The sequence below is a fragment of the Schistocerca nitens genome, chromosome 2, assembly GCF_023898315.1.
Source record: "Schistocerca nitens isolate TAMUIC-IGC-003100 chromosome 2, iqSchNite1.1, whole genome shotgun sequence".
In the NCBI taxonomy this organism is placed as follows: domain Eukaryota; kingdom Metazoa; phylum Arthropoda; class Insecta; order Orthoptera; family Acrididae; genus Schistocerca; species Schistocerca nitens.
Genome location: NC_064615.1, coordinates 233,298,814 through 233,320,832, shown reverse-complemented (window position 1 = coordinate 233,320,832; position 22,019 = coordinate 233,298,814). Strand labels below are relative to the sequence as shown.

The window sequence follows — 22,019 nt, the reverse complement described above, 5'->3', positions numbered from 1 at the left end:
TGGATGCGAGCCACCTAGGAACGAAGAGGAATAAATGGGTCGCATTCAACATGCCGCCAGTCACATCAGGGCAATGCCAGGAATCTTTGAAAGTGTTCGACATTACCAAGCTTGTGCCACGTCAGAGGGTCGCCAGTTCGAGCACCTGCTTTAAGTAAACAGCATCCTAGCTGCAAAAAATGCCCTTTCCAGGACTGACACAATTTGTAAGAGACTTTCTGTATACGAACTGGTAGCTGTTGATGGGTTTGTTCCCAGTACGTCTTATCATGAAACCACAATTGTGGTTAGTCAGTCAGTAAAATTGTACTGCAGTCAGCCTCATTTGCTGGTTCTCTAAATTTCCTCAATAGCGATTCATGAAAAGAACACCTCCTTTCCTCTAGAGACTCCCACCCGACTTCCTGAAACATTTCCATAACACTCGCGTGATGATCAAACCTACCAGTAACAAATCTAGCAGCCCGCCTCTGAATTGCTTCTATGTCCTCCCGCAATCCGACCTGATAGGGATCCCAAAAGCTTGAGCAGTACTCAAGAATAGGTCGTATTAGTGTTTTATAAGCGGTCTACTTTACAGATGAACCACATCTTCCCAAATTCTACCAATGAACCAAAGATGACTACCCGCCTTCCCCACAACTGCCATTACATGCTTGTCCCACTTCATATCGCTCTGCAATGTTACGCCCAAATATTTAATCAACGTGACTGTGTCAAGTGCTACACTACTAATGGAGTATTCAAACATTACGGAATTCTTTTTTCTATTCATCTGCATTAATTTACATTTATCTATATTTAGAGTTAGCTGCCATTCTTTACACCAATCACAAATCCTGTACAAGTAATCTTGTATCCTCCTACAGTCACTCAACGACAACACCTTCCCGTACACCACATCATCATCAGCAAACAGTCGCACATTGCTATCCACCCTATCCAAAAGATCATTTATGTAGATAGAAAACAACAGCGGACCTACCACACTTCCCTGGGGCACTCCAGATGATACCCTCACCTCCGATGAACACTCACCATCAAGGACAACGTACTGGGTTCTATTACTTAAGAAGTCTTCGAGCCACTCACATACTCGGGAACCAATTTCATATGTTCGTACCTTAGTTAGGAGTCTGCAGTGGGGCACAGAGTCAAACGCTTTCCGGAAGCCAAGGAATATGGTATCCATCTGATACCCTTCATCCATGGTTCGCAAGACATCATGTGAAAAAAGGGCGAGTTGTGTTTTGCAGGAGCGATGCTTTCTACATTCGGATTGTACCGCGAGTGCAACTGCTTTTGCTTCCTGAGCATTCTCCGAATTGCACTGTTAAACCACGGTGGGTCTTTTCCATCTGTAACCCATTTTTTCGGCACATACTTGTCCAATGCATGATTTACAATGTGTTTAAAATTTGCATGGACAGCAACTTCTCTGGCTCAAGGAAATTCATTATATTCGAACTGAGAATATGTTCGAGAATCCTGCAACAAATCGTTGTTAAGGATATTGGTCTGTAATTTTGAGGATCTGTCCTTCTACCCTTCTTATATACAGGCGTCACCTGCGCTTTTTTCCAGTCGCTCGGGACTTTACGTTGGGCTAGAGATTCGCGATAAATGCAAGCTAAGTAAGGAGCCAATGCAGTAGAGTACTCTCTGTAAAACCGAATTGGAATCCCATCAGGACCTGGCGATTTATTTATTTTCAACCCATTCAGCTGCTTCACAACCCCAGGGATGTCTATCACGATGTCCTCCATACAGGAATCTGTACGAGACTCAAACGGCGGTATGTTTGTACGATCCTCCTGCATGAAGGATTTCTCAAATGCTAAATTTAAAATTTCAGCTTTCGTTTTGCTGTCTTCCGTTACCAGGCCAGACTGATCAGTGACTGACTGGATGGAAGCCTTCGACCCGCCGACCAATTTTACGTAAGACCAGAATTTCCTTGGGTTTTCAGCAAGATCTTCTGCTAAGGTGTGATGGTGGTAGTGGTTGAATGCTTTGCGCATCGCTCTTTTTACAGCACCACGAATCTCTACTAACTTTTGCTTGTCCTCATTCTCCTGATCTTTCTTGTACCGCGAGTGCAACTGCCTTTGCTTCCTGAGCATTCTCCGAATTGCGCTGTTAAACCACGGTGGGTCTTTTCCGTCCGTAACCCACTTTTTTGGCACATACTTCTCCAATGCGTAATTTACAATGTGTTTAAAATTTGCCCATAATTCTTCCATGTCCATCATACTGGAAGTAAATGAAATCGTTTCATTTACTAAGTGGGATGCTAACAACTGCTTATCTGCTCTTTCTAGTAAGAATAGCCTCCTAGCCTTCTTGACCGACTTCTTAACTTTCGTAACCATAGTCGTAATGACAACATCTTGATCACTAATTCCTGTCTCAAAACTGACACCGTCGATGAGGTCTGGTCTGTTCGTGGCTACCAGATCTAAAATATTTCCATTACGCGTTGGATGTCGATTTAGCTGCTCAAGACAGTTTTCAGATAATGTATTCAAAAGTAATTCACACGACGGCTTGTCTGTACCACCCGTAATGAACCCATAGTCATCTCAGTCTATACTAGATAGGTTGAAGTCGCCTCCGACTAATATAGCATGATCCGGGTACTTCTGCGACACAACATGTAGACTCCCTTTGAATGATTCTAGAACTGTCACGGTGGAACCTGGTGGCTGGTAATAACACCCCACAATTAACTTTATTTCCCCTATCCCTGTTAAACATGTCCAGATAACTTCACAATCACACTCTACTTCGACCTCAGTAAACACAATATTTTTTGTCAACTGCAGTGAAGACACCACCTCCTACGGTGTCTAATCTGTCTTTCCGAAACACGTTCCAACCCTCACTGAATATTTCAGAACTTCCTATCTCAGGGTCCAGCCAGGTCTCAGTCTCCTGAGAATAATTTGCACGCCACACACTTCCTGGAGGGCAGTAAATTCAGGAACTTTATTCCGAACACTCTGAAAATTTACTACTAATATCTTGATAGCTGAAGTGTCTTTATACTGTGCGTGTCCTGATTTCCCTGCCTGCACGTCGACTGGTGAGTGTTCATGAGGACACCTCGCACTACTGCCTAGCCTAAAAACCCCCATGTGCACGCCACAAGTACTCTGCTACCTGAGTAGCAGCTTCCTTTGTGTAGTGCACCCCTGACCTATCTAGGGGCGTCCTACAATTCCCCACCCAATAGCGCAAGTCTAGAAATCTGCACGTACAGAGTCGACGAAGCCTCTGGTTGAGACCCTCCACTCGGCTCCAAACCAAAGGACCCCGATCCACTCTGGGAACGATGCTGCAAATATAGAGCTCTGCTTGCACCCCGCGTGCGAGGCCAGCGGCCTTCACCAAATCCATCGGCCGCCCTGTACAAACCGAGGATTGCCTCAGAACCCAAGCGACAGGCATCATTGGTGCCGACGTGAGCAACTACTTGCAGACGACTGCACCCCGTACGCTTGATAGCCGCAGGCAAGGCCGCCTCCACATCTTGGATGAGGCCCCACGGCAGACAAACTAAGTGCACGTTGGATTTCTTTCCAGCCCTGTATGCTATTTCCCTACGGGGCTCCATCACCCGGCTAACGTTGGAGCTCCCAGTAACCAGCAAGCCTTTGCCCTCGTGTGCCTGCTCGGGCCCTGCTGAAGGAGCGGTCACCTGCCCACTGACAGGATGAACGGGCGAGGCCAACCAGCCAGCCTCCACATTGGCCCTCCACCTCGAGCGGCGCGAACGCATTGCAGTCCTCCACTCACCCTGAGGTGAGGGCAGCCCCAACGCGCCGGGTACACTAGAAGGTGCCTCGACGGCTGAGTCAGTGGACGCAGCAAGCGACACCTGGGGTGTCTCAAGCGATGCGCCAGACCCTCCGCCGTCACTGCAACTCAAGGCAGCAGCCTGAAGGCGGCTGACAGTGGCCAACACCACACTCAGCTGCTCACGAACCGCGGCCAATTCCTCCTACGCCCGCACACACCCTATCCATCCTACTGCTAATATCTAACGACTCCGCGAATGTATACTCTACGGCTATCAATAAGCAATATTACGCCTCTCAAATACGAGAATACGCAGGATTTTATGTAATTAAATATGCAAGCCCACAAACACTTGGAAAGAAATTAAGAATCAAACTATAAAACAAATATGAAAGCTAAATATGTGACTCGCTACTGCACTGCTGCTGCACTGATACTTCACCAGCGGCTGCTCAAGGCTCACTGAGCTGTGTCAAAAGCGCACTGGCTGTCGAAAGCAAACAACTGACTGACTGACCACAATTGAGGAAATTTAGAAGACCAGCATTTGAGGCTGACCGCAGTAAAATTTTACTGCCGCCAACTTACATTTCGTGAAAGACCACAAAGATAAGATAAGAGAGATTAGGGCTCGTACAGAGGCATATAGGCAGTCATTTTTCCTTCGTTCTGTTTGGGTGTGGAACCAGGGAGAGAAGATGCTAGTTGTGGTACGAGGTACCTTCCGCCATGCACCATATGGTGGATTGCGGTTGCGGAGTAGGTATGTACATGTAGATAGACTGGATGTGTTGGGACCCCGGCAGATTGCCCCCCCCCCCCCCCCCCCCAGAATGGAAATGGAAGGCTGGCGTGCTACCACCGACCGTGCAGGCCACCTTGGATAAATCGCGATCTCCAGCAGGCTAAGTACTCACGGTCATGCGTTGTCCAGAGCATCCAGCAACAGGGCAATCCTGCTACCAAGTTTCCGTAGTTTAAAAATTGTGCATTGTTGACCTACACAACATTATTAGTTTTGGTTCCTACTGGAATCAGCTATCCACGGTTAAAATTTTGTGACAAAATTTTTCTCCACCATGTGTATATCAATTCTAAAGCAGAAATCTGCTGTTAGGAATCTTACAACAGAAAAGGTAAAATTCTTTATAACTACAGCAAGACTAAGATAAACTAATACAGTGAAATTTTTGTTTTGAGAACTTACGCAAGTCACAGTACAGACTGCAAAAATTAGTAACACTTACTTAGTAATGTATAAATGACTTTTATTTGTACTTCTTCCTTTTTAAGCAATAACATTGTGTATGATAGATGAGTATAATAAAAACCTAAAATATTAGGCATTAAATTTATTTTCTGCAGCTACTTATTTATTTACAGGGTAAGGCCATTCACAGTTCTAAGATTTTAAAGGTTAATTTTCTGAATATAGAGTTCTTTCTTCAGATTTTTGATGGACTGCCTTGACCAGCATGGAGATAATTGGCGGAATGCGTACCTTCAACTTTCATTAGATGAACCAAGCTCTTCTGCAACAGTTAAAACGGAGAAGCATCAGTCCAAAAATATAGAACGGACACCTTCAGCAAAGGTATAGCACATATTTTCTTATTGACAATGAGCCATCATGATTGCTAACTTTGACACATATGTATTATTATAAGTTTTATTCTTTTTCTGACATGACTGAGCAGAGGTCTGATTTGTATTGTAAGTGGACTGTGATATTAGACTGAATTTGTGCTCACTCAAAATTAAGTTTGCAGTGGTGTCTGTATGATGTCCAGGGGAATTATGTACCTAACTTTTTTTATCATCATTTGTAAGATCCACACTTTGGAACTGAATGCGTAATAAGCAGACTAATACTTATGTGAACCATATTCCATAGACCTCGAGAGGAATCTGTCTAAAGTTGTCCAAGATACGATAGTGGAGTAATATAATAAGTGCCAAAAGTAATTGTATTGTAACAAAATGTAATTGTTTTCACATTATTTTTAAGAATTCCTGTGAAGAGTTCAGAATAAATCTTTAATTTACGTTAGTGTAAGGTATAATTAAGGACGTCAAACTTCCTCATGTACAGCAACACAAAATCAGTGGTAATTAAGAAGTGTAATGAAATTTGATATTTTCCCTATTGACATGCAAAACTTTACTGATATTGGTAATTACTAATTATTCAATGTCGAAATTGGATCTTGACCTTTCTCTTGAGGCTTGGGTTTGTATATAACATTATAATGACCATTATTTTCCTCCATATGCAACTGCTGGCCTAGGCGTAACATTAACCAGTAACAATTTCACATTCCTTATCCTTTACCACAATAAATTGTACCAAAAACAATGATCTTCAATACGGTATTTCAATTGTAAACTGCACATTTTTGTAGGGCGCAAGTATAAATACAAAAACCATCAAATAAAATATGTACTTCAGCTTTGCCAATGTGTAAATCAGCCACGGGAACTACTACATTAAAGCCACACCATGTGTTCAGGTGTGACATGTGGCCTGTAATTGATTAAGTGCTGTGATGATCTCTCCTTTGGCAAAAGATAGCAGATTAGTCCCCCCCCCTCCCCCCCCCCCCCCATTTGTGTCTGTTACAGGGGACTACCAAGAGGGAGGTAATCATCAGCGTAACCAATGGAAGGGTAACATTCTGTGAGTCAGAGCATAGAATGTCAGAAACTTAAGTGTGATGGGGAAGCTAGAAAATATGCAAAGAGTCAAACTAGATATAGTTGGGATCAGTGAAGTGAAGTGAAATGGAAAGAAGAGATGGATTTCTGGTCAGACGAAAATAGGGTCATATCAACAGCAGTAGGAATTGTTATGAATAGGAAGGTAGGGCAGAGAGAGTGAATTATTGCAAATACTTCAGAGATAGGGTTGTTCTCATCAAAATTGAAAGCAGATCAACACCAACAATATTAGTTCAGCCATACATGCAATGGCCTAATCATAAGATGAAGAGATAGAGACAGTATATGAGGATCTGAAATGGGTAATTCAGTTTGTAAAAGGAAATGATAACCTAACAAACATGAGGGATTGGAAAGTGGTAGTAGGAGAAGGAACAGCAGAAAGAGAAACAGGAAATTATGGGCTTGGTAGTAGAAATAACAGAGGAAGACCAGTGGAATTTTACAGTGAATTTCAGCTGGTAATAGTGAATACACTGTTCAAAAATCATGAAAGGAGGAGGTATGTTTGGGAAAGACCTCAAGGTACGGGAAGATTCCAGTTGGATTACATCATGATCAGACAGTGAATCTGAAATAGGAAATAGATTCGTATGACAATTTAGTACTGATGAAGAGAAGGCAGAAGCTGGAGAGATTCATCCAGAAGAATAATTATGGAAGGAAGTGAAATACTGAAGTACTGAGGCTTGGCGAGATATGTTTGACGTTCTCTGGGAGTAAAGATACTAGATAATGAATACCACATTAGGCAGTTCAGCTGAAGAGGAATGGACGTCCCTAAAAATGGCAATTACATGTTAAGACAGACAAGCATAAATACAAAGAAGGTAACTATGAAGAAATGTTCCAATTAATGAAGGAAGATGGATATACAAAAGTGTGCAGTGAAACTAGAATACACAAATATGTCACTTAGGAATGAAATAAATAGGAACTGCAGGAAAAATTTGAAGAAATCAAAACAGAAGAGGTTGTCAGAAGAAATGATTCAGCATAGAGCAGTCAAAAAAACAACCTTCAGTGAAATTAGAAGCAAGGGCATCAGCATTAAGAGTGGAATAGGAATTCCACTGTTAATCACAGAGGATAGAGTGGGTTGGAGGAAAGAGTTCATTGAAGGCCAGTATAAGGGGGAGGATTTGTCTGATGACATGATTGAGGAGGAAATAGGAGTCGATATGTAAGACAGTAGATCCAGTATTAGAGTCAGAGTTTACTAGAGCTTTGGAAGTCTTGCTGTCCAATAAGGCAGAAAGGATAGATAACATTCCTTCAGAATTTCTAACGTCATTGGGGGAAGTGGTTGTTGTTTAGAATCTGAGGATGTAGACATATCATCGGACTTTCAGAAAAATACCAGTCACACAGTTTCCAAGATAGCAAGGGCAGACAAGTGTGAGAATTATCACATAGTCGGCTTTACATCTCAAGCATCGTATCCGTTGGAAAGAATAATTAGCTTTAGGGAAGGTAAGGGCACAAAAGAGGCAGTTCTCAGATTGTGATTGATATTGTAACAATACTTAAGGAAAATCAAGACATGTTCATATATTTTGTAAGCATTCACCAATGAAAAATAGTGTACAGGATGTTCGAAATTCTGAGAAAAACAGGAATAAACTATAGGGAAACATGGATTAATATACAGCATGAACAAGAACCAAGAATGAAATGTTCATATTAAAAAAGGGTGTAAAACAGGGATGTGATCTTTCACTCCTGCTCGTCAGTATATACATCGAGAAAGCAATGGCAGAAATAAAAGAAAGGTTCAGAGTGGGCTTAAAGTTCATGGTGAAAGGATATGAGTGATAAGAGCTGGTGATGGCATTGCTATATTCAGTGAAAATGAAGAAGAATTATAGGATGTGTTCAACAGAATGAACAGTCTAATGAGTACAGAATAGGGTCTGAGAGTAAACCAAAGAAAGACAAAGGTGATGAGGAGGAATATCAGAAAAATGAGTTAATCTCTAAACTTAACATGAACATTAGTTACTGTGAAGTAGATGGAGTTAAGAACTTCTGCTATCTTGGACGCAAAATAACAGTAACTGATAAAGCAAGGGCGACATATAAAGTATATTAGCACAGGCAAAGAGGGCATTGCTGGGAAAGAGAATTTTGCAATTGTCAAACATCAGCCCTAATCTTGTGAAGAAATTTCTGAAAATTTATGTTTAGAGCACAGCATTGTCTGGTAGAAAATAATGGACTGGGAAAACCCAAATAGAAGAGAATTGAAGCATTTGAGATTTGAAGCTACAGAAGGATGCTGAGAATTAGATAGACTTAAGGTAAGGTGTGAGGAGTTTCTCTGCAGAATTGGCACAAAACACTGGCAAGAAGGAGGACAGAATTATAGGACATGTGTTAAGACACCAGGGAATAACTTCCATGGTACTAGACAAACCCATAGAGGGTAGAAACTGTAGGGGAAGACATAGATTGGAATGCAGCCAACAGATCATTGAGGACAGAGGGTGTAAGTGCTACACTGAGGTGAAGAGTTGGCACAAGAAAGTAACTTTTAGCAGGCTGCATCAGACCGATCATAAAGACGTATGACTCCGAAAAAAATCAACATGGTGTCCTGCATGTTGGGTTTTCTTCTATCCGCCAACCAGACCTTGGGCTACACCACAGATTAGGCTGCAAACCATGGGCATCTGCAGAAATTTATCCAAGGATAGTGGGATGAGGGGGAGAGGGGAAGCTGCTGAATTATTTTTAATGTAACAGTTTCCATGAATTTAAAGATATGTCATGCACCAAGAGCTAAATTTGACAGGAAGTATACTAAATGTATAGTACCTTTAACAATTCACATTTGTCTATTCAGTACATTTTTGAATGTAAATTACTTTGAAACCTAAAAGCTAGGCCTACAATATTAGTAATGTAAAATACATCTTTTATATTATTATGAATGTCACCTTCCTAAGTTGATTATATTTATTTACATTCTGGTATGCATAAATCAAGCATATCCAACGAGTTAGGAAATATATTCCTACTCTATTGCCAGTACCAGTAATGTTACGTTGTCACTAAAAATTAAAGTTTTGAAATAGAAAATGAGTCAGACACTGTGATGAAATATATATAATTTTGTTTGCTTACAGAACTTTACATATGATCGTGTTGATGGATTTATTCGGTTTTTTATGTCTTCTCTTTTTGTAAAGTTGACTTAATAATTTAAGGCGAACAGTATATGTTATGACTGCAGATTGTTTTCATGATTCAGGGGAAGCATTCAAATAAATGAATGTAGCAAAGTTCCCAAAACCACAAGCAAATTATTGGCTGATACAGCTTACTTAACAGTCTAGGACTGAACCTGATTCAAACCACTGGGGTTGAAATTCCATACTTTTTTCTCTTTTATGAGGTAGAGAATAACTTTCTTTTTCCAACTGTTTTATTTGGGTCCACATTTGAGCACACCTATAATGTTCTTCAGGATTTAGTAAAATTGCTTATCTGTTTGAAACTCCATGTAATCCCACCAGGCTGTAACAGATCTTGGTTTTGAATGAAAAAAAAAAAAGGTAAACTACCATTGTCATTAAGAGAGGAGTGTCATTTGGGGTGTTGAGGACAGATGTTAGCAAAATGTGATACAGCCAGATTTACATTTACACTTATGTGGGAGTAGAGAAGTGTCCTTATAGCTTGTGACACACACTGAATGCATCCATTTTTGGACCGAGCCTTTTCTGCAGCTCGATAATCGCTGTACAAGGAAGCAATAGAGAGAAAAAAAATGGGGGCACTATTTTGGCAGTATTGTGTGGAAGTTCATATCAGCCTTGACTGCAGGATGGTGTCAACAGTGCTGCTACACCGAGAAAATGACAATTTCTTGTGAACAGTGTGGCAGATGGGCAAACGCCATCTGTGTGCGATCGGTGAAGTCACAGTATTTTCTCTCATGCTCGCCAATGGGAAATCTGCATTTTAATAAAACTGAAGAGATATATTTCTAGAAACCAGTGAGAATTCAGTAATGAATTATAATTCTGCACACCAGATTATGGGAGGGGCAAATGGCGCCCTTACCCCCAGCTCTCCACCACCTCTCCCCTTTGTGGATACCTATGCTGCTACTGCAAAATTGATTTTACAGGACAGTAAAAATAACATTGAAAGAAACATTGTAAGTATAATTGCATAGGCTTCCACAGACAGAGTCAGTCAACATAAAAGTTTTCTGAGTATGGCACCACATCATATTGTATAAAACTACTGCTGGAGAAAACAAATGTTTCGGCCATGGTTGCAGCGGCCTCCTTCTGGGTCTACTGGTGCATTCTAGCTATGCTGTCCCTTATATTTTGTTATTACTGTTCACTGCACAAGCCATTACATCATAATTTTAAAAAGATTGTTCATTTCATTGGTCACTTAAGGAAGGAGAGGGAACTTTATTTTAATAGGTTACTGCGGTGGAGGGAAAGCATAACCTCTGTTATCTATTGGCTCTTGTATTGTGTGCCATGATTGGTGATAACCAGTGAATGAGAAGTTGGTTCCTGTTTACTAAGTGCTGGACGTCAGCCGTGCAGCGGCAGTTACTCGCCAGTAGTGCTCGTGCCTCGTGTTGATAGTGTGGTCTATTGGGCTCTGATTGTTGGCAGCCAAGATGGGGCTGAGTCCATCCTCTCTATTCACGTTCTTAGGGTGTTTAAGTATTTCGATGGCCTCTCTGATTTTGTGTTTTGTCATAATCGGCTGCTTGGCCAACACACAGGCTTCGCTAAATTTTATTTCTTTCACGCAATCTTGTTTATGTTCTGCCACTGCAGATTTGTTGTGTTGCCCTAGACTAATATAGTGCTCATGTTCCCAAACTAGTGTTCCTATTGGCCTGCTAGTCTCACCTATGTATGCCTCTCCACATTCACATTCCACCTTGTACACACCTGCAGTGTGTAATGGATCCACCCTGTCCATAGTAGAGCCTAGCACATCATGGATCCTGTGACCAGGTTCTTCAGTGAAGCCTGTGTGTTGGCCAAGCAGCCGGTGATGATGAAATGCAAAATCAGAGGGGCCATTGAAATACTTAAACACCCTAAGAACATGAATAAAGAGGATGGACTCAGGCTTGCCCCATCTTGGCTGCCAGCAATCAGAGCCCAACAGACTGCACTGTCAAAACAAGGCACGAGCACTACCAACGTGTAACTGGACACACCAGTAGATCCAGGAGGAGGCCACTGCAACCATAGCCAAGGCGTTGGTTTTCTCCGGCAGTAATTTTATAGAATATGATTTGGTACCATACCCAGAAAACTTTTATGCAAACATGTTGAGTGTTCTTTTTTACTCCAAGACACAAATTTGTGTGATCTCAGGGTGTTCGGTGCTGTGATTGAGTTGTGGAAGCAGACCCAGTAGGTGCCATCTTCATTTTCGTGTTTGTCTGCATACTACAAAAATATGCAGTTTAATTGAGGTGCCACAATGAAGATCCCTTCTAAACACCCTCATTGTTGCTATGATTTGTCGTGTAAAAGTATCAGGAAATGTACTGTCAGTGGAAAAACTGGTACCTCTATTCCAAGCTTAAGCTGTTTTAAGATGGGTCCATTATTGAAGGAAAGGCATTTTTAATGATGTCTCTAGCAAACTTTGGAGAAACAAAACTGCCAAATCTTAAAAGGCCACAAGGCTCTGTTCACAGCCCCTAGGTTCTTTTTTCGACCATAGGATGATCTTTGTTAATGGTGACATAGCAGGGAGCCTGTCCATAGTCTAGTAGATGTGCTGAAGGGATATAAATCCCTTTCAAATTTACTGAAAAAGTAACTTTCTAAGCCAATATAAAATATGGACATTTTCAAATTTTTGGTATTGTGCTGCAGACGGTTTTGGCTTCTGTGTTCGAAATGGATTTCAAGAGACTGTTTTCACATTATTGAAAAGTGTTGACAGAGCAGCAGCACAGAGTCTTGGAAGAGAACATCATATTGTGACACTTACTTCGAAAACCTTTCAACAGTATTTGGTTGGCGAGTTATTTAACTTCATGGTTGTAATATAAATGTTTCCTTTTTCCAGTAATAGAAACAAATGTAATGTAATTGACAGCCATACTTTGATTTTCAATAAAACTCTGATAAACAATGAATTAAGACAAAATAAAGAGCATTCTCCAAAACTAAGTTGTCATAAAAACACAAAAATTGGCAGTAACAAGAAACAATGTCCCTAAGTATGATTAATACAAATCTTTTGTAAACTGCAGCAATAAAATGTTATCAAAAAGATGTTTGAATGAAATGTTGAGGCAGGCGAGTACACTAAATATCTTTAAAAATAGTAATTTCAATAATAAAAGCAATATGATGAAATAGTGCATTTTATACCTATTGTTAATATTATCTTATGGAATTATATGGTTAACGATTCAGATAAAATGAAAAGGCACTGAAAAATGGGTGTGAACATGGGTAAAAGAAAACTTTTGCCCTGTCAGTGTGCCATGTCCAGTATGGTTAAAGCCTTAAGCTCTGCCCAGAGGCAAATCTCGGGAAAGGGGGTGGGGTGGGGTGGGTGGGCTAAAATCCTGGATTTGACTCCAGTTTCTACCCAGAAGTTTATCTAGTAAAACACTGCATATACTTATTTATGTCATCTCAGTACTCAATTAAACTTCAGCAAGGTGTGGTCAGCTCAATGTAAACACCATGACATAGCAGAGTAGCATATGTGCATTTCTTTATAACAGAAACCTAGAATTTTAACGGCAGTTGAGAGTTTTTACACTTTTCCTGTTGATTAATAAAAATAACATCAATTACTTGAGTAAACTTCGTCAATTCCAAGGTTGATACCTCGTGATTTGAACAAGAAAACAAGTGAAATTGCAAAGAATCTCATCAAGAACTGTATGTAATTACAAAAGGAAATCCACGCAAAGGATATGTTCCTCAGAAAAATAAGTTGCAACTGACGCAGTTTTGAGGTAAAAATATCAGTAGATAAAAGAATTAATACTTTGATCAGAGGTACCTCTGTTATCCATAATAACCAATATAATGGGTGGGAGAGAACCTAGTCACATCACCAGAAGAGCTAATGAATAAGAGTGTGAGAAAAATTACAGGAAATAAATTGGTTAATGATATGAATAAAATTGCAGTTCAAACATTATCCCTGTAAGACTGAAGCTTAGAGGATCACAGTTATGCTGAAAAAGTGGTTGGAAGTGGAGTCATTCTTACATTTTGCACTGAGTGATTAATAGCAAGTAGTAACATAGGAACCTCATATGTCTAGCATCTCAGTCATTGTTTTCTTCATTGTGTAAGTTTGATTTGGGCCATTAGTAATAACTTTCATACAACTGTGAGTAAAATTAGAGTACTAAAAGATGAATAAGGCCACAGACAGATCAGTTGAAGGGAGGACTGTTCACTAGTGAAGGGAAATGAAATCCATGTGAGGCAGAATATACTAGTCTGAAAGATTGACGATACAATGAACAGATCAAAAGCTTGTTAGAATCTGAGGTACTAATTAACCAAAATAGGTCTCCCAAAGCTAAATACCTATAAAAATCAGAGAAGTTACATGAGGATTATATTTCATGAAAGCAGGTATGTTTTATTTGATAAAATTGAATTACTGCCTCTTCCCTGAGGGATCTTACACATTTTCCTTCTGTCATATATAAAGGATCACATCCACAATTATATCTGTTAAAATTCTCTGTCCAGAACTTGAGTGGTGTCATGGGCCATGATATACTCTCTCCAATATTTTCAGAGCAGTAAATGGATCAAACCATATGTCTTTAGTGATATTAATTATATCACCCAGTCTTTTAAGAACCAGTATATCAAAGACTAAAATACAAACTAGAGAAATGTATCAGAAGTTGGTTTATACGTTATTGGAGCAATATTTTGCAGAATGGCAGGAGAAATTCTAAGAAGCTTAACATGCAACATAACACACTTGTGGAGAGTAGACTAATGTGACAGACATTGCCCCTCACATAAATTGTTTAGAATGTATGTGTTAGATGGCTTTCAGAAGGTTTCATATGATACAATGCCTCATGGATTTTGTTAGCATCAAATTTCATATCATTACTATTCTCTCTGTATCCCCCGCTCTCTCCACATCTTGCTTTAACCACGGCTCAGTTTCATAAATGTCATACATGTAACATAATTATGTATGAGGAAAAGAGAGAATGTGGTAAACATGCTACTAATGGTGTCCTGATTGTTTACTCCCTGACAGCTGTCATGGAGATGTCTGAAGCAGCACAAAGATAGCTACCCCTTTGGCAACCAACAGTACTCTGTTATTTAGTTTCTCATAGTGTAAGTGCGACACGTACCGTAGTTTGTAAAGATCCAACATGGTGTTGCATGTTTGTCACAGCAGTCTATGAATGAAGTTAGAAGTTCCCAAATGATGTCCATGGTCAACACTCCTTGTGAGGCACAATGCACTGTAACTTCTGAAAACACTGCAGCCATTGTGATATAAAATTGAAAGTGCCATGTGGCATTTAAGCAACCATAGTCATGGTTGATCACACTGTGCATGATCTCCAATTTCACAAAGAGCGTGCTAGATAAGTGTCCCGGAAGTTGGCCCCTGAATTTTTACAGCAAATTTTTTATGCATGTCAGCACCTTCTGCAAGACTTTGCACAAGTATGTATTGGTTGTGTGCAAGAATCATTGCTTGTTTCATGAATGATTGCACAAACTCCAATTCTTTTTTGAGGCACTTTGTAGGCACTGAGGAACTTGCATTGAACATGGAGGAGATTAGGCCAAAAGTGTTTCATCAGGAGACTGGACAGGTAGAAAACAACTGAAGTTATCCTTAGCACCTATTGGTAACCCAGCATTAGTATAAAATACATTGGTCACACGACTAGTGACAGTCACCAGAACATCTTAAACCAAGATTGTTATTCGATGAGCATAAAAGACCTCATAGTTTAGCTGGCAAGATAATCTTTCACACAGCCCAAAAGAGCTCACAGCTTTGTTGGAAGACAAAAGACACATTTACCTTTATGTTTCTCCAATAATCTTCCTATTTTCAAAGAAACTTTACCAACATATTGCAAAATGACCATTCCTCTTTGTTCTTCACTTTGTCTAAGATGCACAATGAAGTGGTTGCTTAGGATGTTGGTCCACAGAGCAAGAGCCGTATCAGATTCAAACAGCGTATCTGATGAGATATGCCATCTCTGTACTGTATTTTTAGAGGATGGATATTCTGAACAGTAAAATTCACTGTGGCTTGCACCCAGCACATTCTAGATGAAATGAGAAACTGGAAGAAAATGAAGAACAAAGAGGAATGGTCATCTTGCTGTAGGTTGGCAGTGTTTCTTTGAAAATATAAAGAGTATTAGAAATACAAAGCTAAATGCGTCTTTTGTCCGCCAACAAAGCTGTGAGCTCTTTTGGGCTGTGTGAAAGATGATAGTGGTTTAAGAAGGCCTTGTGTCTTTAAGATTCCCTGTAGCTGCGGGTCATCATACATTGGACACACTTGTCACACTGTGGAGGACAGATGTGTTCAACATTGATGACACACACATCTGGATCAGCAGAGAAATCTGCAGCAGTCAAGCATTGTCTCAGTACAGGACAAAATTCTCTCATTGTCCTCTTTGTACTGGGACAGCATTATTAAAGCAGCATTGGAAATTCACAGCTTACTAATGTGCTGAACAGGGACACAGAGCACCAACTTAGTACAGCATGGGATCGAGTGCTGGCCATGTTAAGATCACAATGAGGAACTGTTGGTTGTACAAGGGGTGACGCCGTGGTGGTGACATAGATTTTCAGATGATAGCGGCAAGGATGGGCACACGCCAATGTGGATAAGTATATTGGCAGGCGGATCCCAAAAGAGGCTGCTGGAGTGCAGCAACACACAATGTGACTGACAGATGCTGAGCATGTGTTGAAGTTGTTGGTTCATTGCCTGACAGGTGACATACACTGTGATCAAAAGTATCCAGACACCCCCAAAAACACACATTTTGCATATTAGATGCATTGTACTACCAGCTACTGCCAGTTACTCCATGTCACTGACCTCAGTAGTCATTAGACATCGTGAGAGAGCAGAATGTAGCACTCCACAGAACTCACGGACTTTTGAACGCGGTCAGGTGATTGGGCATCACTTGTGTCATACATCTGTACACGAGATGTCAACACTCCTAAACATCCCGAGGTCCATTGTTTCCAATGTGATAGTGAAGTGGGAACGTGAAGGGCCATGTACAGCACAAAAGCGTACAGGCCGACCTCGTCTGTTGACTGACTGAGACTGCTGACAGTTGCAGAGGGTCGTAATGTCTAATAGTGACATCTATCCAGACCATCACACACGAATTCCAAACTACATCAGGATCCACTGCAAGTACTATGACAGGTGGGAGATGAGAAAATTTGGATTTCCTGGTCGAGTGTCTGCTCGTAAGCCACACATCATGCCGGTAAATGGGAAACAATTTCTCACTTGGTGTAAGGAGCGTAAACATTGGAAAAACATTGAATCACAATGCACAAAGTGGCGATCCGATGGCAGGGTGTGGGTATGGCGAATGCCCGGTGAACGTCGTCTGCCAGCATGTGTAGTGCCAACAGTAAAATTCGGAGGCGGTGGTTTTATGGTGCGGTCATGTTTTTCATGGAGGGGGCTTGCACCCCATGTTGTTTTGCATGACACTATCACAGCATAGGCCTACATTGATGTTTTAAGCACCTTCTTGCTTCCCACTGTTGAAGAGAAATTCGGGGATGGCAATTGCATCTTTCAACATGATCGAGCACCTGTTCATAATGCACGGCCTGTGGTGGAGTGGTTACACGACAATAACGTTTCTGTAATGGACTGGCCTGCACATAGTCCTGACCTGGATCCTACAGAACACCTTTGGGATGTTTTGGAACACCAACTTCATTCGAGACCTCACCGACTGACATCGATACCTCTCCTCAGTGCAGCACTCTGTGAACAATGGGCTGCTATTCCCCAAGAAATCTTCCAGCACCTGATTGAGCTTATGCCTGCAAGATTGGAAGCTGTCATCAAGGCTAAGGGTGGGCCAACACCATATTGAATTCCAGCATTATCGATGGACGGTGCCACGAACTTGTATGTCATTTTCAGCCAGGTGTCTGGATACTTTTGATCACATAGTGTAGCTGTCACTCTCACTGCTGATCAGGGTATCTGCACTACTGGTCACCAAATTTGGCACATTCATGCCTGTGCACTTTCTTCCCAGACTGGCATAAATAGGAGGCTTCAGTCACAGTCTCAGCAATGTGAACGTCACACCTGAAGATGGTGATCAGTTGCACTGATTAAACATTGTGGAAATTTCACATTGTCTTTCATCTTGCCCAAGAACCAGGAAAGCCTCAAGAAACAAATAATTAATTTTACTAATGATGAGAACAAGAGAGGTTTGATAGTGCTGACAGAGATGATGACAGCAAAAGTTGGCAAGTTAAAGGTAAATTATGGAAGAATGGACGCGATGCCAACTGTGTCAGGATTCAAGTATCGTGTCCTTTTGAGGCAAACTAAGGAGCCACTTGATTGAGAAGTAGTGGCTCCAGTCTGGATTGAGACGTAGCGGCTCTGGTCTCATAAACTGACATATGGCCGGGAAAGCAGTGTGCTAACAACATGCCCCTCCATAACCACATCCAGTCATGCCTGAGGACTGAGGATGACACGGCAGCTGGTCGGTACTGTTGGGCCTTCATGGCCTGAGTTTAGTATGTAGATAAAAGTATTATGAGGCAGCGATTTCTGCAATGTGTTGAGCAATATAAAGAAAACTACCTGTGCACAAACTTCACAGCTTTTGTCACACATACCAGGACTTTTCCATTTATGGGGCTTGATTTTAGTAAATGGCTGAATGAATGAATAATTATTTGCGGATGAGAGAACAGTTCTTCTACAATAAAGTGATCTAAAGCAGCCATCGGTTTATTTGTTTTTCATGCTCAGCTCACCTCACTGAGAACAAATTTTGCAGCTTGGCAGTGGCTGACAAGAATTGTCAAACAACAATGCTAGGCAACATTTCATTGTTGTGAATGAAGAGTTTTGTTTTGTGGTCAGTTCTCTATGATTATAACAGGAAATCTCTGGACTGTCATGCAGAAAGGGGCAGAAAAAACTTAAAAATACATAGAGACTGAACTTTTCATATTTTAAGGAAGCACCATCCTCCTCTTTATTCCACTGATGCTACCATTCCATTTGATGCTAAATTCCATACAAATGATCTGGAGTCTTGCAACAGAGTATAATCCATAGTTTTAATATGTCAAGCATCTCATTCTTAACCTGAAAAAATAACAGCTGATGATTTTGCTGCTAATAAATAAGTGTCGTGTGACACCTTCTCTGGTGCGAGCCTTTCAATGTAATGATACTTCAGTGACTTGTGTATCATATTCAAGTTGCTTTTCAGTTGCCATCAAAGGCCCCTTACACATGTTTCAACGAACACAGGACTTTCAGGCTATTAACCAAATACACTACCCCTGTGCCGTGTGTTTGTGGTGCAACTTTTGGCACCCCATGGGCCTGATTCACATACTTAAACTCATGGGCTGCCTCGTCACAGTATGACAGCAGTGCTCCAAATGTATAAAGTCAAAATTATAGTGTCCATGACTTTAATTTTTATGGGGTAGCACATTGATATGGATAGCACCTGTTTCTGAAGAAGGTCTCATTTCATGTGAAACCCAGATTTTTTCCGTGGGCCGGATTGAAGCCAGTCCTGGGCTACTGGTTGCCCACCTATGTTCTGTACCACACAGTCAACTTGCATTTGCTGGTTTTGTGATACTAGATTTAGTGTGATGACACAGAGGGCTGTGCATCATAGAGTGAAAAAAAAAGAAGTGTGCAATTGCTATTGCTACTACAGGAGAGATACCATGATGGTGACGGACAGAGAAACTGAAAATATAAAGTCATTCAATATGGCTTCAAACAAAACAGTAGATGACAACTCTACAGTCATTGTTGAGGAATATCACTAAGAAAGGTAGCTTTACTGATACTATCAGCGAAATGTCATGAGCGGCTAATGTGAGAAATAGTCTACATTCTGGTCTTGCAGTAAATGGGAACTCCATTGTGCAGCACTTAAATACATGTGACAGCACTCCAATTGTAAGAATACTGGAGTGTATGCTATTGTTATCTCCCCCCCCCCCCCACTCCACGATTCTTGGGTGTAAACAATGGTGCTGCCACCATGGCCAGGTTACCAGTAAAAACCTTTATTATTTGTCTTGATTGTAATGTCAGTATCATATTATACATAATTAAATTTTCCATACTTATAGGGAACTGCAGCAAGCGAGAAGATAAGTCGCAAATCTGGGAATAGTTCAACAGGAAAACGTAAAGGAACTAAACATGCTGATCCAAATGCTCCAAAACGGCCAGCAAACCCTTTCTTACAGTTTTGTCAAGAACAGCGGCCAATTGTTATGGAACGCTTAGGACATGAACAAAAAGGAGAAGCAGAAACATCTCGTCAAGAACTTACAAGGCAGTTAGCTAGTCGGTGGAACACCCTTCCAGCTGAAGATAAAAAGGTATTTGGATGCTAAATAAGCATTAAAACATACATGATATTTTGCAACAGTTGTTTAGTTACAATTATGTATTAGTGTCCTTGTGTCTGTTATAGATACAACCTTAGCATAAAACATGCTCTTTGAAGATTAATTTTTTCAAAAAATAAATAAATAAAAGATGTCATTGGTGGAGACAACAACATAAACTGTTTTTCATGTGCATTTTACTACGGAATACATGATTTTGTATAATGGTCAGGAACTGAAATACACAATTATTTCAAGCTTGCAGCTGCTTATGTCAATTTCTCTTTACTGCTGCTAGGAGTTTTTTTAATAAGCATTATTTCGTTATGGTAAGTACATAGGTAAGCTGTAATACCAGTAGTGTTATAATATCTTGGTACACGGCACTGTGTTACAGGTTTACTACGATATGTACGAGAAGTCAAAGGAGAAGTATGCAGCCGAGATGCAGATGTATGCAAAGCGTACCCAGACTCCTGTGGAAGATGATGTGTGAAATGAAATGAACTAAACTAACAAATATACAGCCACACGTGGAATCAAACACACTGTTTGTTGGCATCTGTTATTTTGGACAGAGGTTAGGAGTGCTTCGTCGTCTTGTGTAAATTGAACACTGGAGTGAAATGTGACATTGGCTTGCAACCCCAGTGTGTCACTGTATTTATTTTCATGCCAATGTATCTAGAGTCAGTGAAGCCAATTAAAGATGTGTAAGAAGAGCTTTCTTGGGGAAGTTGAAATGATGTATCACTCCAGTAGATACCTTTTTACTTAAGCTGGTTCCTCCTGAATGGATGGTGGCAGCTACGGTTAAAGGCACAGACACCCATTACGGTACACTTGACCAATGGTGGAACCTGTGTTTGTAAAGTAAATTTACAAAAAGAAGACATTTTACTACATATTTTTAGACGGCAGTAAAGGGCATGAGTTCTGTGTAGCATACTACGAGATGAAACATGGCTGCAAGATAGCGACCTGCTGCAGTAATTCGATTGTTGGTAGGTCTGGTATATCTATTCCGTATGATACTCTGTCACATAAAAGACACAGAGCTGCTTCCTGCTCCATTCATGGATGTGACATGGAAAGAATAATAAACTAAAAACTGTTTATATGACTGTGCAGGAATTTCTTTTTTTTTTTTTTTTCCTCCCCATGCTGGCTGTGTGTGTGGATGTTCCCAAGAGGTGAACAAGATGTTCCCAGTTCTGGATCAGCAGAAGTTAGTTGGCTTTGGCCCACTTGTGTTTAGTATCTGGTCACTGCCTACCTCAGCGATCTAATACAGAATTTTGCATATGTAGCCACAGGGAAGTGAATGTTATTCTGTGTTCCAAATCAGTACATCTCTTGACGAGTGATGAAGCCCATCATGGGCAGCACCAGATACACCTTCGTCCTCAGAGAATGGCAAAGGGTACTGGAACTATATAATTAAAGATTTGTTCCAGTCGTCGTCATGAACAGTGACATATAAGCAGGCTTCAGCTCTCTGAGAGTTTATAATTTTGCAAAGATAATCCTGGGAAATCACTAGGAACTACTAGCTAAAAAGAGGTAAATTTAAAATTGTCTGTTAGACAGTGCCTTCTACTTTCAATTATTTTAAAATGTGAAGTACTTTAAAATGGTTGTTTTGTTTGTGTGTGGGGGGGGGGGGGGGGACACAAATGGGGTCAAAGATCCTTTATGTACAGAACTTCCAACACTTACTTTTGAAGAACAAGAGCAACTTATTGATATTTTTTTTCAGATTCCAATTGAAATCTAAGTTGATTTCCTCATTACTGCTAGGGTTTTGGGGCACATTGGGGCAGGAGTATCCACAAGTAG

General features: G+C 40.7%; 2 protein-coding genes across 3 annotated transcripts in view; one reads left to right on the top strand and one right to left on the bottom strand.

The window, feature by feature from the left end:
* Positions 1–21,298, top strand: part of LOC126235952 (TCF3 fusion partner homolog) — a 28,669-nt gene extending 7,371 nt beyond the window's left edge. The window contains exons 3-5 of one of the 2 annotated variants that reach the window (XM_049944924.1): positions 5,251–5,395; positions 19,917–20,171; positions 20,578–21,298. In XM_049944924.1, the coding sequence (XP_049800881.1) occupies positions 5,251–5,395; positions 19,917–20,171; positions 20,578–20,676 (499 nt within the window). In that variant the 3' untranslated portion in view covers positions 20,677–21,298. Of the gene's footprint in view, positions 1–5,250; positions 5,396–19,916; positions 20,172–20,478 lie in introns of both variants that reach the window. The other variant, XM_049944925.1, reaches the window with a different exon arrangement.
* The window catches only part of LOC126234943 (hydroxyacylglutathione hydrolase, mitochondrial), a 105,985-nt gene continuing 89,104 nt past the window's right edge, over positions 5,139–22,019 (bottom strand). The window contains 1 exon segment of the mRNA XM_049943682.1: positions 5,139–5,333. The gene's annotated coding sequence lies outside the window, so the exon portion shown is untranslated.